Source organism: Chrysochloris asiatica, unplaced genomic scaffold, assembly GCF_000296735.1.
Source record: "Chrysochloris asiatica unplaced genomic scaffold, ChrAsi1.0 scaffold00017, whole genome shotgun sequence".
Taxonomy (NCBI): Eukaryota; Metazoa; Chordata; class Mammalia; order Afrosoricida; family Chrysochloridae; genus Chrysochloris; species Chrysochloris asiatica.
In genome coordinates, this window is record NW_006408535.1 from 30,928,877 (window position 1) to 30,944,033 (window position 15,157).

At 39.6% G+C, this 15,157-nt stretch overlaps 1 protein-coding gene across 1 annotated transcript in view; it reads right to left on the bottom strand.

The window, feature by feature from the left end:
* Positions 1–11,638: 11,638 nt before the first annotated feature.
* LOC102824287 overlaps positions 11,639–15,157 on the bottom strand; it is an 18,237-nt gene continuing 14,718 nt past the window's right edge. The window contains exon 5 of the mRNA XM_006835537.1: positions 11,639–11,713. Coding sequence (XP_006835600.1) covers positions 11,639–11,713 — 75 coding nt within the window. The remainder of the gene's footprint in view (positions 11,714–15,157) is intronic.

Consider the following 15,157-nt stretch of genomic DNA (forward strand, 5'->3'; position numbering starts at 1 on the left):
CTGACCTTAAGGTTCGCAGCCCGATTCGTAACCACTACGCTACCAGAGATCCTTAATCAAAACAACAATAAGATACCATTAATAGCAAAGTTAAAAACACAAACAAACAACAAACACTGATTAGGGTGTGGAGACTGAAACTCTTATACAGTTCTGGTGGGACTATAAGATGGTTGAACCACTGTGGAAAACATCACAACACTTCCTCAAAAAGTTGGAAATAAAGATACTGTGGTGGTGGTGGTGTGCCATAAAGTCTATTCGACTCATAGCGACCCTGCATAGGGTTTCCGAGGCTGCAATCTTTATGGAAGCAGAAAGTCTTATCTTTCCACCATGGAAAGGCAGGTAGTTTTGAACTGCAGACTGAGGTTAGCAGCCCAACTCACAACCACTGTACTACTCAGCATTCCCACTTCTTCAAAAAGTTGCAAATAAAAATACCATATGACCCAGCAATCCCTCTGGCATTGTTGTTAATTGCCATCAAGTCAGATCTGATTCATAGTGACACTGTATAGGGTTCAGAGGAGCAGTTGGTGGGTTTGAACTGCTAAACTTGTAGTTCACAGTCCAGTTCTGATCCTACAGTGCCACATCATCAATCCCTCTACTTGATATATATCCTAGAGAAATAAAAGTCATAGCATGAATTGATATATGCACACCTCTGTTCATTGCAGCATTATTGACAATAGAAAAAAAGATGGAATTAACCTAAATGTAAGCATGAATAAACAAACTTTGGTACATATACACAATGGATTACTGTGAAGCATTAAGAAATAACAAATCTGTGAAATACCTCATAACAAAAATTAATCTAAAGGACATTATACTGAGTGAAATTAGTGAATAACATAAGGACAAATATTATTTGAGACCACTATTGTAAAAAAGTCAAGAAAAGGCTTTCACATCACACCATTCATTAATGGTCACCAGGGATGAGAGAGAAGGGGAGTAACTTGCTGGCTAGAGCCTAGATACACGTTAGCATGGTGACAGGAAGGCAATGAACAATAAGGGGAAGGTTGGCAGAACAATGATGAAAGCAGCAGAAGACACAGGGAGGAGTGCAATATTAAAAGGCATAGAGGTAAATACTTTTACACACACAATTCTGCCATAAAGGTGATCTATAGGTATATACTCCCATTCTCTTTCCCTATGTACAGGTGCACAGGCTGAATGGGTGTGGGACAGAGAATGGGAGTATACCCACAAATATCTAAAGGTTTGACAGGATATTTGTACATGGGTATTTATCTTTGCTGAAAACATATCCATGAATGTGGTGAAGCATACATGAGGCACAGATATGAAAACTTCTTAAACATTACCAAACATCTTGAAGGAATGAGTTGCTGATCCTGAAGGTTCAGAACCATGGTCTCAGGGGACACCATGGGCAATTGGCACAATGTTCAACATCCTACTTTGCTTAGTAGTGACTAGAATCCTAAGAGCGCGTGAGCAGCTATCTAAAGTGCAACTATTGTTCTCTCACCATCTGGATTTAAAAAGACTGATGAAAATTGAGGTCAATTGGAAACAATTAGTCCAGTGAACTAAGGGACCACATGAATATCCATCTCCATGACTCTGAGACCAGAAGCAATAGATGGTGCCTGGTGACCACTACCAACTGCTCTGAAAGGGAACACATTGGAAGGTCCTGAATAAAGTGGAAGAAAATGTAGAACAAACTCAATATCATAAAAAGGACTAGGCTTACTGGTTAGGTAGAGAATGCTAGAACCACAAGACTGTGGCCCTTGGTTACTCTTCAGGTCTGAAAACAAACTCACCCAGTGACTCAATTTTAGTCAAACAATAGATAAGTATATGGAAGGACAACACTAGTGAGGTATACACACCATAGAGAGGTCAACAGTTTGAAATCAAAAGAGCAGCATTTACCCAAGAACAAAATTCAGAAAAGTTGTGAAAGAAAGAGGAATGGGAACAAGAAACCCAGGGAGGAAGTGGGTTAAGTGATGTTACACAGAAGGGATTGCAAAAATTATTGAAATGAAACTAAGTTGGAAGTAAATCTGATGATATCCTTTGTAAACTTTCACTCAGCTCATAACAAAAAGTTTTTTAAAGAAAATAATTCATTAAGTAACATTCAGCCAACAAACTGTTGGCTTTTGGGGTCATCTTGAACATTAATTTCTTATTTTGTGATTTTGATGTCTTTATATTGCAAACAAACAATAAGGTGAATTCTGAATTTGAAGACATGCCAAAGAATGGGAGGGGCTCATGCAGGTTTGCATATAGCTTGAAGGTGCCTGAGAAGCACTGTGTACTTGCTGCACAGAAGTATACGGCTGAATCTTCTTGCTGGGCATCTGTGATGTGAAGGGAGATGTGTTTGGCCCTCTTATCCAACAAAATAGTGAGTCTCTGATCTTGCTTTTTGTCCATATGTGAAAAAATATTTATAAGGTGCTGGAGACCTCTTCCAGCTTCTTGCTTATACCAAACGAAGAACGATGAGGCACTGTCTGAATAAGTACAGTTGATAACTAAGCTGCTTCCCTTCAGGATGCTCAGTGTGGAAGGATGCTGTTCCACAGTCTCTCCTCTGCACAACCCTATTCAAGAAGAGAGAATTAAAGAAAGGAGTAATAGGATCAGGTTAGTCAACACTCTTTAGAAATTTTCCTTTACTATAGTCGCTACAGGAAATTTGAATAAGCACAATCTTCTCCTTAGACTTCTAATAAATATCCATTTGTACAACGTGTTTCCCAAAAAGCCTCAACTTACAGTTCAGCCTTAACCAGAAGAACATGAACAAAACTTGAGTGGATGTCTTCATTGTTCATCCCAAGTAGAATCAACTGTAGAGCTGCAATCTTCAGCCAAGAGAGCTACTTCTATTATCATGTTGTTTTTTCTTTAACAATCACAGTGGTTTTTCTCAGTGTCTAGTTTGCCAATAAGAAAAAGACTGCTTCTGCTGTGAGTCTGTTTATTCAGAATCTACTAAAATGTGCCGTCAGCAGAGGTGTACTACCATCTTGTGGTCACATTACCAACTACTGAATCAGCTCGTTAAATAGTCATATCCTGTGCCTTCGAGAGCTTCAGATATATGAAAACAACAATAGTCCCAATATGTGAAAATATGAAGATCAAGAGTTCTATCTCTGAACACTGCAAAGTCACTATTAGGTTCCAAATAGGTAGATGCTGCCAGTGTTTATCCAATGATGGGCTGAATGTAAATGTTTAAAATCAGGAAATCACCATGATTCACTTTCCTAAACAAAGGAATAAGAATACCTTCTTTCCTCAACCAAATCTATCATTCTGATTTAGCAGCCATAAGAGAAAAAACTCTTTCTAAAAGAAACAGGTAAGGCAAGGATAAGAATGGATCCTTACTCAGTATTTCAAGAGAATATTATATATTAGACTATGCTCCTCTTGGTCCTGTCTTTCCTGTGATTTTCCAAAGAATTGACAGTACCACCTGTCAAGGTGTTTGTTGTTGTTAAGAGCTGTAGAGTTGGTTCCAACTCAGCAACTCTGTATAGGGTTTCCGAGGAACAGCTGGTGGGTTTGAATTGCCAATCTTGCCATTAAAACAGCCCTACACCAGGACTCCTTGAATATTCAAAGTATTTGATATATGAGTTTGAAAGAGGATATGTGTACAAGGATATTGCCTTTTCTGCAAACACAACTATGAATGTGGTGGAACATACAGCATGCAAAAGATGTTGTTGTTGTTGTTGTTGTCAGGTGCCATCGAGTCGGAACTGACTCATAGAGACTCCATGCACAGCAGAACGAAACAATGTCCAATCCTGGGCCAACCTTACTCCCGCTGCCACACTTGACACCATCAATGATGTCACCTGGCCGATCCATCTCATTGGGAGTCTTCATCTTTTTCTCTGACCCTCCATCTTATCCAGCATGACATCCTTCTCCAGCAACTGTTTCCTCCTGACAATATGTCCAAAGTATGAGAGACGAAGTTTAGCCATCTTGGCCTCCAAGGAGCACTCTGGCTGCACTTCTTCGTTTCTCTGCTATTCATAGAGTTTTCAGTGACTAGTGATTTGGAAGTAGTTCATCACTCTTTCTTACTAGTCTGTCTTTGTCTGGAAGCTCATCTAAAACCTGTCCACCATGAGTGACCCTGCTGGTTATTTAAAATACCGGTGTCAGAACCCTCAGAATCACAGCAACTCAATCCACCACATCATGACAGACAGATGAATGGTGGCCATTTGGTTTTATGTTGAAACTGTCACTTTAAGTTTCTATATCAATCCTGATACAATCCTGATATAATCAAGATACAATCAAAAAAAAAAAAAAGATACAATCAAGATGTTCCATCCCGATATTATCAATCCTGATACAATCAAGATACTATTAATCCTGATACAATCTTGATACAATCAATGGATTTCTGATACAAAAATGGATTTAAGACTTCTTAAGTATTATCCCACATCTTAAGGCTACCATGTATCCTGACTAGTCTTAAGGATACCATGTATCCAGACTATAGTCCCAAAGGATACCATGGACAATTGCCATAATATAGTCCACAAAGACAATATTCTATATTCTATATTGGTGAGTACTTTCTGGGATCTTAAAAGTTCTTCAGTTGCCAATCTAAGACGTAGCTATTGGTCTTTCCATGTACAGAAGAAAAAAGAATGATGAGAATTGAAGATGCTTGTAATAACCAATTATTCCAATAGACTAACAGAACATATGAGCATCAGTCTTCAAAAATTTGAGACCAGAAGAACTAGATGGTGCCCGGCTCCCACTACCAAGTGCTCTGAAGTGGGTCACATTAGCAGGTCCTGGATAGAGTGGGAGTAAACATGGAATCAAACTCAAAATTATTAAAGAAGAAGAAGAAAAAAAGACCAAACTGACTGGCCAGAATGAGACTGGAGGAACCTGACACCTCAACCACACTTCAGGTCTAGAAAGGAACTCACCTTCATGGACCAATTTTCAGCCACGCAGTAAATAGGTATAGAGAGGGACAACAACACTAGTAAGATATGCTTACCATGGAATAATCCATCATTCAAAATCAAAGGGGCAATAATTACCTATGGACAAAGTTGAGAAGGGATGGGAAGGTGGATGGAATGGAAACAGGAAACACGAGTAGGAAGCAAGATAACTGTTGCTGCGTGGAGGTGATTGCAATCATTGAGATGAAACAAAGTGTATGATTTGTTAAATGTAAAACTGATGATCTTGGATGTAAACCTTCATTCAATTCACAATAAAAAGTTTTGGTTGTTTCTTTTTTAACAAAAGACATTTAACTGTGTAGAATCATAACAAATAATGGATAACTTCCCAAAGAATGGACATTCTAGAACACTTAGTTGTGTTCATCAAGAACCTGTACATAGACCAAGAGACAGTCATTCCAACAGAACAAGAGGACACTGAATGGTTAAAAATCAGGAAAGGTGTGAACCATGTTTGTATCCTTTCACCATACACATTCAATCCATTTGTTGAGCCAATAACCTGAAAAACTAAATTATGTGAAGAAGAATGTGGCATCCAGATTGGAGGAAGACTCATTAATAATCTGCAATGCTCACATGACACAGACTTTCTTTCTGGAAGCAAAGAAGATTTAAAATACTTAGTGATGAAAATCAAAGATCACAGCCTTTATTACAGATGGCATCTCAATGTAAAGAAAAGAAAAATCCTCACCACTGGACCAATAGATAACATCATGATAAATGCAGAAAAGATTAAAGTTGTCAAAGACTTCATTTTGCTTGGATCCATAATCAACACTCGAAGAAGCAGCAATCAAGAAATCAAAAGATGTATCACATTAGGCAAATCTACTGCAAAAGACCTATTTAATGTGTTGAAGAGCAAGTATATCAGTTAGAGTACTAAGGTACACCTGTACTAAGCCATGGTATTTTCAATCACCTCATATACATGGGAAGGTGGAAGACTGTAGAAGAATAAGTGCATGTAAATTATGGTGGTTTTCAAGAATACCGAAGGTATCATGACTGCCAGAAAAGCAAACAAATACGTATTGGAAGAAGTATAGCCAGAATATTCCTTAAAAGCGAGTACAGTGAGACCTCATCTCTCATACTTTGGACATGTTATTAGGAGGGACTAGTCCCTGGAGGACATCATGCTTGGAAAAGTGGAGTGTCATCAAAAAAGAAGAAGACACCCAGTGAGATGGACTGACTTTGTGGCAGTAACAACGGTTTCAAGCATAACAACTGTGAGGTGGCACAGGACCAAGCACTGTTTCGTTGTGCATAGGGTCGCGATGAGTCAGAACCTACTGGATGACATCTAACAACTACAACAACCTATCAAAACATGGAATCATCTTTCAACAAAGATGACTATGGTAAAAATAATAATAATAATAAAGGGTCAAATCTCAGAGAAATGGAGAAAAAGGGTAATTTCCATGAGTTAATAATATGCCAACCATAGGAATCCATTGGAACCATTGTTGTTAAGTTGTTGGTAAGTGCTGTCAAGTTAGTTCCTACCCATAGCAACCCTGTATAGGGTTTCTGAGCAGTAGCTGGTGGATTTGAACTGTCAACCTTGTGGTTTACAGTCCAGTCTCAGTCCTACAGCGCCACACCAGGATACTACCTGAACCATAGATTGGATTAATTTGTAAAGAGAAACACACTGTTTTAAGAAATCTCCTCCTGCTGTTATGTGGCTCATACACTGCAAAATATTGCAAGAAAGAGTTGAATTTTTCAGAAAACTTTGGGCTACAGATTGGGAAAAATGTAAATAATTTATAAAGTTATTTTCTGATACCAAATTGAATGGCAAGACTTAAATGCAATGACTGACTCATATCCTTAGTGAAATTTGCTCTACAAAGTGAGTCAACTCTTGGCATGGATTCTTGCTGGCTCATATTTCAGAACTTATTACTTTTCTACCAAACTCCACAACAAGACATCCATTTATCTACAAGATATAGATAGCGCCCTTCAGTCCTGCAAGTTTTCGGGACTATCTCCCTTTGCCAAAAAATGTTTTCTCATATATTTTAATTTCTTACTACTTTCTGATAAAAACCTGTATAAGAACTTATCTAAAACAAAATCAAAACCCCTTGGCATTGAGTCAATTCTGACTCACAGCAACCCCCTGTGTTACAGACTGCAGCTATCCCATAGGGTTTCCTTAGCTATAATCTTTATAGAAAGCGTTTTCCAAGCTTTTCTTTTGAGGTACTATTGGGTGGGTTCAAACTGGCAATCTTTAGGTTAGTAGTTAAGTACAAACCATTCACACCACTTAGAAACCTAAGAAGGAATTTGTTATTGTTAAGTGATAAGGAGCTCTGGTAGCATAGTGGTTACGAATCGGGCTGCGAACCGCAAGGTCCGCAGTTTGAAACTGAAAACCCTGTTCAGGGTTGCTATGGGTCGGAACCAACTCGACAGCACTTAAGAACAACAACACTGCAATTCAAACCAATCTTGAGGTTGAGTACTTATCCTATGGTGCCACACTAGTGCTTTAGGTAATGTTAAAGAAGTCTCTCCCTCTCAAGCTCTCTCAAGCTCCCAAAGGGGCCACGGAGGCCACTAGAACTCAACAGAGTCAAGTCAGAACATTGACAATGAACTGCCAGTCATTAGACTCATCATTTGTGGTTTCTGAGAATTCAAGAGGCTTTGTCCTAGACCAAGGAACTCTGGTAGCGTAGAGGTTACAAATCGGGCTGCGAACCACAAGGTCAGCAGTTCAAAACTACCAGCTGTTCCACTGGAGAAAGATAAGGCTTTCTGTTCCCGAAAAGATTTACAGCCTCAGAAACCCTGTACAAGATTGCTTTGAGTCAAAACCGACTGCACGGCACATAACCACCACCATCACATAGCCCAATTGTCTCCCTCCCCACAGCATCCCACTTTAACATCCGTTCAAAGTTCTCCTGGTTTGAACAGGCAGAACCATGTAAAATAGCCCTTAATCTACCATTAACGTTTAATCTGGAGTGTGGTGTGAGGTCTGGAATGTTGGACCCACTCAGCCCTCAGGCCCCATGACTAATCCCCAATGCAGCCATTTCATTTGGCACCCTTCATTTTCAGAAAATAGGGCTGGCTTTGGATCCTGCTTCTAAAGCAGGTCCCAAGCATCTACCCAGCAGAGAAGGCTGGCATGTGCCTCGGGGTCAGGCTCAAGGTCACTGCGGACTATGAAGGCCACCAATTCTGTATGTCCATTAATCTGTTGTTGTTGTGTGCCATGGAGTCCTTTGAACTCATAGCGATTCTGTGTAGGGTTTCCAGAGTGACTAGTGAATTTGAACCACAAATTTTGCTGTTAGCAATGCAGTGTTTCTCCTACAACACCACACCAAGGCTGTAGAGGTGCGTACATATAGCCTGGGAGATTAGTATATGGAGTCCTTTGAACTCATAGTGATTCTGTGTAGGGTTTCCAGAGCATCTAGTGAATTTGAACCACAAATTTTGCTGTTAGCAATGCAGTGTTTCTCCTACAATACCACAGCAAGGCTGTAGAGGTGCGTACATAAAGCCTGGGAGATTAGTATATTTAGGAAGCTAACCTAAAGAACTGACCCATGAGAAATGATCCCTGAAGAGTCAAGGCAGTTGTATTTCCAGAAGAAACCCCATCCTCTAATTTGTACTCATTGGTCCTTGTGAGTTATAGAGAATATCTAGTACTCATCCACATCTTATTGCCTTAAAGATTAAAGGACAGCTATGCAGCATCCAGGAGTCCTGGTGTGGCACTGTAGGTTAATGCACTGGACTGCAAAGTCAGTTTGAACCACAGTGTAGGCAGTTCAAGCTCACCAGCCGCTCCTCGGAAACCCTACACAGGGTCACTATGGGTGGGAACCAACTTGATGGTACTTCACAACAACAACAACGTGGAGTTGTGGTGTGACACTGTAGGATAAGTACTGGACTACCAACTATAAGGTTGATGTTTCAAACCCACCAGCATTTCCTTGGAAACCCTATAAAAAGTTACTATGAGTTTTAAAGACTCCACGGCAAGTAACAACAACAGATTAGTTGATTTAGTGAATTTGGGCTTTCATAGTCTGTGGTGATCTCAATCCCGAATCAAAGGCACATTCCCACTACCTCTGCTAGGCAACCTTGGAAAAAATTTTACTTTACTTTAGTTAAATGTATGGAACACTGTATTCCATATGAGTGGTCATATTCTGACCATTACTTTCAACTGGATGCCCTTTGGAGTCAAGGCATCCAGAACTGAAGGTAATGGTCAGAATATGACCACTCATATGGAGTATAGTGTTCCCTATATTAACTATAGCACAAGTATAACCATCCTTTGGACAAAATTCTTAATCCCACGATCAACTGAATATCGGATCGCCTAACTCGTTATCAAAAGTGTTGATCTAGGCAAGCTACTGCTAGCACCGTCATGAACTACCAACTGCTTCAGGCCAGCTTTCCTGGTAGTCTCCCAATTCCAATAATCATTTTCACTGACATTATGGGAATAATGTTCACTATATTCAGATCATGGTTTCAAGGGCTGTCACCTGGAATAGTGAATATCCCCGGCTATTATTAGGAAAGGCCTTAGGAACACACGTGGGTGTTGAGAATGGCACCCTCATGTGTGTACTTCTATAGAAGTCAGTGAGTGATAGGTTGATTTCCTGGTAGTAAAACAGTGGTTTAGCCTCCTTCCTGCCCAAAGTGTCAACCATTTACATAGATTTGAACTCTCCATTCTGGTGATCGAACTGATTGAACTACAACACTCTCAGGCCCAAGCGGCAGAGATCTAAGTGACTGGCATGAATTAGATAGTTTTTCTTGGATCGACAATATGGTCTTGCAAGAGTGAGACTGGAAAGAATGCTAAAGGAGGAGTGAGGAAATCCAGTTTCTTTTGTTTACCCCATCCAGCCAATTCACTATCTAATTCTTTCTTACTGGCATCTTGGATTTAGTGTCTGTCTTCGTAAAATGAAATCGGATTAAAGGATTTCTAAAGGCATTTCTAGCTCTATTTTCTTTTTAAAATTCTACTCAACAGAACAAATACTTATTGAGGGCTAGTTGCATTCAGGAGTCCTGCTGTGGCACTGTGGGTTAATGCGCCAGACTGCAAAGCCATTTGAACTGCAAGGCCGGTGGTTCAAACTCACCAGCTACAGGGTCGCTATGGGTTGGAGCTGACTCAACAGCACTTAACAACAACAACAGTTGTATTCAAGGTTCTGTGCCTCAGAGTGGTGTGGTGTGGGAGTGAAGGGAAATTGTTTCTGCATCAACACCATTTTCACATCTGTGAAATCTAATTGTTCTGAGGTTGCCCTTAACCAGTGCTGGGGTCCTGGTAGCTCCTGTCTGAGTTTTGCTTCCTCTTACATCCTCAATGATGGATCAAGGAAAATCTAAATCCATAGTAAAATAAAATAAGACTAAACCCACAGAGGAGCACTAGTGGCACAGCAGAGTATTTGGTTACTAGCCAAAGGTGAAAGGTTTGAACTCACTAGTTACCTCACTATGGAAAGATGTGACAGCCTGCTTCCATAAAGACTGGCCTTGAGAACCCTATGGGTCAGTTCCGCTTTGTCCTATGGGATCTTTATGAGTCAGAATCGACTCATCAGCAAAAGGTTTGGCTGTTTATTTGTTTGTTGTTGTTGTTGTTTTAAACTCACAGGCAGTGAGTTGGAGGCTAAGCCTCAGATAAACAGGAAGCTCCTTTCTGGAAACTTATCATTTGTATTTATATCTACAATATAGATCATATTTTTCTTTTTGAAAAAAACTCAGTAATTTAGACGGCCTAAAGAAGATGAACAAGTTTACGAAATAGCACTTTTTCAAATAGCCTAATTGTGTTCTGGATTTTAGCATCTTCCTTCTGAGTTTTGTTTGGGGGTTCCAAGTTCCCATTCTGGACTAGCTATATAGTTGGTGGGAATCATTGTAAAATGAAAATTTGAAGCCCCTTGCTCAAATATTGAGTGTGAGTAGTGTCATTAAAGGTAATAATTTTGCCTGGAGAGTCACAGCAAATATCCAGGGCCATGTTCTGCTATGCCAGACTACCATAGCCCTACAGACTTCAAATGCAAAGATGAAATAGAGTTTAGAAACTTTATTGTTTGACTTGAAGACCATAAAATCATATACCATAAGACTGAAGACAGAGTAATTTAAGAGGATGTAATGGATGCAAGTATTTCATAAATGGTAAGTGTTCATTGTTCTTTCAAGATTCAAGATGACAAAAAGTAATTGGCTGGCATATTAGTTTAGTTGTTAGATGTGAATATGGGCATAATGCTACAAAATACAAAGACTTGGTACTTGAAAATGCAAAAAATACTGACAACGCAGTCAAAATTGCAGAGCCATTTTAAGACTGGGGCATTGGCTTACTCAGATTCAACTTCATGACAATTACCTGACAATGCTTAAGGCAAGTTTCTCTGTGGTTCTGGGGTCCCTAGAACTCCAAACTTCTGTTTAATTTGCTTTAGAAACAGGATGTAGTGGCCAAAGCAAATCCAACATGAGGGCTTACCTATTGCTTTAGACAGCGTAGTCTTCATTTAGACATAGAAAAGATAGTTTCTAATGAAGCTGCTCAAGTTCTGCAACTGCTGCAGATAGATGAGGTCAAAGAGCTACAGAAGAAAAAAAAACACCAAAAATTATAAAAATATGGTTTTATCCTAAATAGTAATGTCGCTATAGTAGCTGCCCAGGCAATTGTTGTAGAGCCAAAGACAGACCATAGACTGGGAAAAGTTGGAAGACAAGCATTTTAGTATTTTAGGTTTGTACTTAGCACAATTGGGAAGTTGTTGTTAAGTCCTGTTGAGTCAGTTCTGACTCAATGTGACCCTGTATAGGGTTTCCAAGGAGCTGTTGGTAGGTTTGAATGGCCGATCTTACAGTCTGCAGTCTAGTGCTTATTCTAGAAACCAAGTGTTACATTTTCAAGGGAAGAATCCCAGAAAACTGACAATATTCTAGAGTTTTACCATCATTGCTTTTTTCTTTAATGAAGTTCGGAGAAGTAAAAATAAAATGTAAAAAGTATAAAGCTTTGTAAAATAGATTTTATTACTTGTAAAACACAAGAGGATTTACAATGATATGTAAGAACAACATAAAATTGCAAATTGCAACAATAATACTTTGTATTAACTTTATATAATAAAATAACTAGTAATATATTTAATAGTCTTTAATTTTGAGGAGAATAGTTCTGCTGATGTGTGACTGATCTCTTAATATTTTATAGGCTGTAATAGTATTAGCATGAATTTCTGATAAACTATTTTGAAATAATAAATTTTAGGAAACCTAGTGCTGCTTTTTCTAGTAAACAGTTTTTCTAAAATGATTTGACTCTTCTTACAAGTTAGTCTCATGTAAGTCTGAGATTAATTTTAAATGTAATTTTACACAGTGGGGTTTTAATATTTCTTCTAACATTTTCTGTAATTTATGGACTTATAAGGCACTGAAAGTAGTTTCATGTTGTATATGTTACTGTTAGGTGCCATCCAGTTGGTTCTGACTCATAATGATCCTCTGCACAACAGAACAAAACACTGCCCAGTTCTATGCCATCCTCACAATAGTTGTTACACTTGAGCCCACTGCTGCTGCCACTGTGTCAATCCTTCTTGTTGGGGTCTTCCTCTTTATCACTGAACCTCCACTTTACCAAGCATGATGTCCTTCTCCAGGGACTGGTCCCTCCCAATAATTGCTATGTATTTTATCACTATATGCTCAATTACAAGGAGATTTAATTTTTAATTATCTTCCAGGTTAATAATTATTTCACTCTTAACGTGACATTAAAATAGTGTTATTCTCTGTCAAAACTACTACCTTTACATTTAACATCTATTTCTAAACCTAAGGTTATTTGCTTTATTATGTTCAGCAGTTTTCAAAACCAACATTTCTGGACTCTTCGAAGAATTCTAACAAATATTTGCTTTATTGCAATACCCACATATACAGTTGTATCTTGTCTCAATTTACCACAATAAGTTCACTACCCCACCTTCCAACATCCCAAAATGTCCCAACCATTCACATGTGCCCCTGGTTGGCCTGTCAGCTTACACGCTGCCTGTGCCCACAGACCTGAGCCTTTGTTGTATGTTAATGCCCTATTACCCTGGGTATCATCTCTGCTTATGCACATGGTCCATCATATGCTCAGATTTCACTTACAAAACACAAGTTCAAAAGTTAACTTATTAAGAATTTCAAGATAACAATAGCTGTTGGTTGGCCAGCAGTATGATGAGAACTGGGGACTCCTGGGCCCAGGGGCAGGGACATGGCCCCAGAGGACTAGAGTGGAGTGTGAAGCATCCAGCTGATATGAAGTGAGGGGAGATGCACAAGAACACTCACACTTGCAGATAGTACACATTTGACCTGGCATCAATGGCTGGATGATCAGAACACGACTAGAGGAAGAAAGAAGAGGAAAAAAAGAGTAATCCACTACAATTAGATGAAATTAACCTATGTTTGTGGATGTAGTATGGCAAAGGAGCAAACAAATCTTTACAGTGAGGCTCATTCCCACCCCCTTGGTACACAGGGTCACCAAGGATGGGGAACTTAAAAATTGGCAACCCAAAATCGGGGCAGGGGGCTACAAAGGCAAGAAGTGACTAGCTTACAAACTTTTAATAGGGAACCTAGTTCCAGAAGGTACGGGTAAAAGTAGAATCTCCACTGAGTTGTTTCCAACCTGTCTGGATGGGGCTGATAAAAAGTGATGGGGATAAGACTCCTGTGGTTCAGTAGGGAATGATTGCTATCAGGTCTCACAGTGCATGTTAGAAAGGTAAAGGTAGATGTTTTGTAACAAAAGAAGGGGAGTGGTTGATTTTGCAGTCCAGAAGCAGAGTTTCCTGGAACCATCACGGGAGAAAAGCAAAGTGTGGGACCCTGTCCAGAAAAGCAGTGACACCAGGGATGGAGGCAGAGACAATGACATGGAGAGAAGTGACTAGGGACTCTAAACCCAGAGAGGGAGAGGGGGCTGTGTGCTGGCGGACTGGGAGCAAGTGTGTGGGGTGTACCCTTTGGTTGTTTGCTGATGTATGCAAGGGATTGTAATCATTGCAATGAAATGAAATGCATTAGGATGAATATAAAGATAATGTTCTCCCATGTAATACATAATTCACAATAAGACAAAAACAAAAAAGATAACAAGAGCTGAGCAGTAAATTAAGCCAGCGTTCTTTCTGAGAGGATAGCCCTGTGTAACAGTACAGGTTGCATGCCAAAGAAACCAACCCAGCTTACGGCTTCACAGGAATCTATTTATCTTTTACCTGAATTTTTAGGATACTACATGAGGCTTTCTGCTCCCATAAAGATTTACAGCCTTGGAAACCCTGTACAAGGTCACTATGAGTTGGAACCGACTCCACAGCACATAACAACAACAACAACACAACAACAAAAGAGCTCTAGTGGTGTCATGGTTAAACTTTTGGTTCCTAATAGAAAGGTTAGAGGTTGAAACACATGAGTCACTCTGCAGGAGAAAAATATGTCAGGTTGTTTCCACTGGAAAACTCTTACACTGCGGATGGGACTGTATCATGGTACAACCATTGAGAAAAATGATATAGTGCTTTATTTAAAAGTCGGAAATAGAGATACTATAAGATCCAGCAATCTCACTGTGTTGTTGTTAGGTGCCATCGAGTCAGTACAGACTCATAGTGACCCTATGTACAAAACACTGCCCAGTTCTGCACCAATCTCACAACTGTTGTTAAGCCCATTGATGGAGTCACTGTGCCAGTGCATCTCATTGGGGGTCTTCCTCTCCTTCTCTGATAATAGAACAAATATAATATTCTTCTTCAGGGACTGATCCTACATGGTAATATGTCTGAAATATGAGAGATGAAGTCTGGGCATCTTGGCTTCCAAGAAGCATTCTGGTTATACTTCTTCCAACACCGATCTGTTCTTTTGGTAGTCTATGGTACTTTTAGGAGTCCTGGTGTGGTGCTGTGGGTTAATGCGCCAGACTGCAAAGCTGTTTGAACTGCAAGATCAGTGGTTCA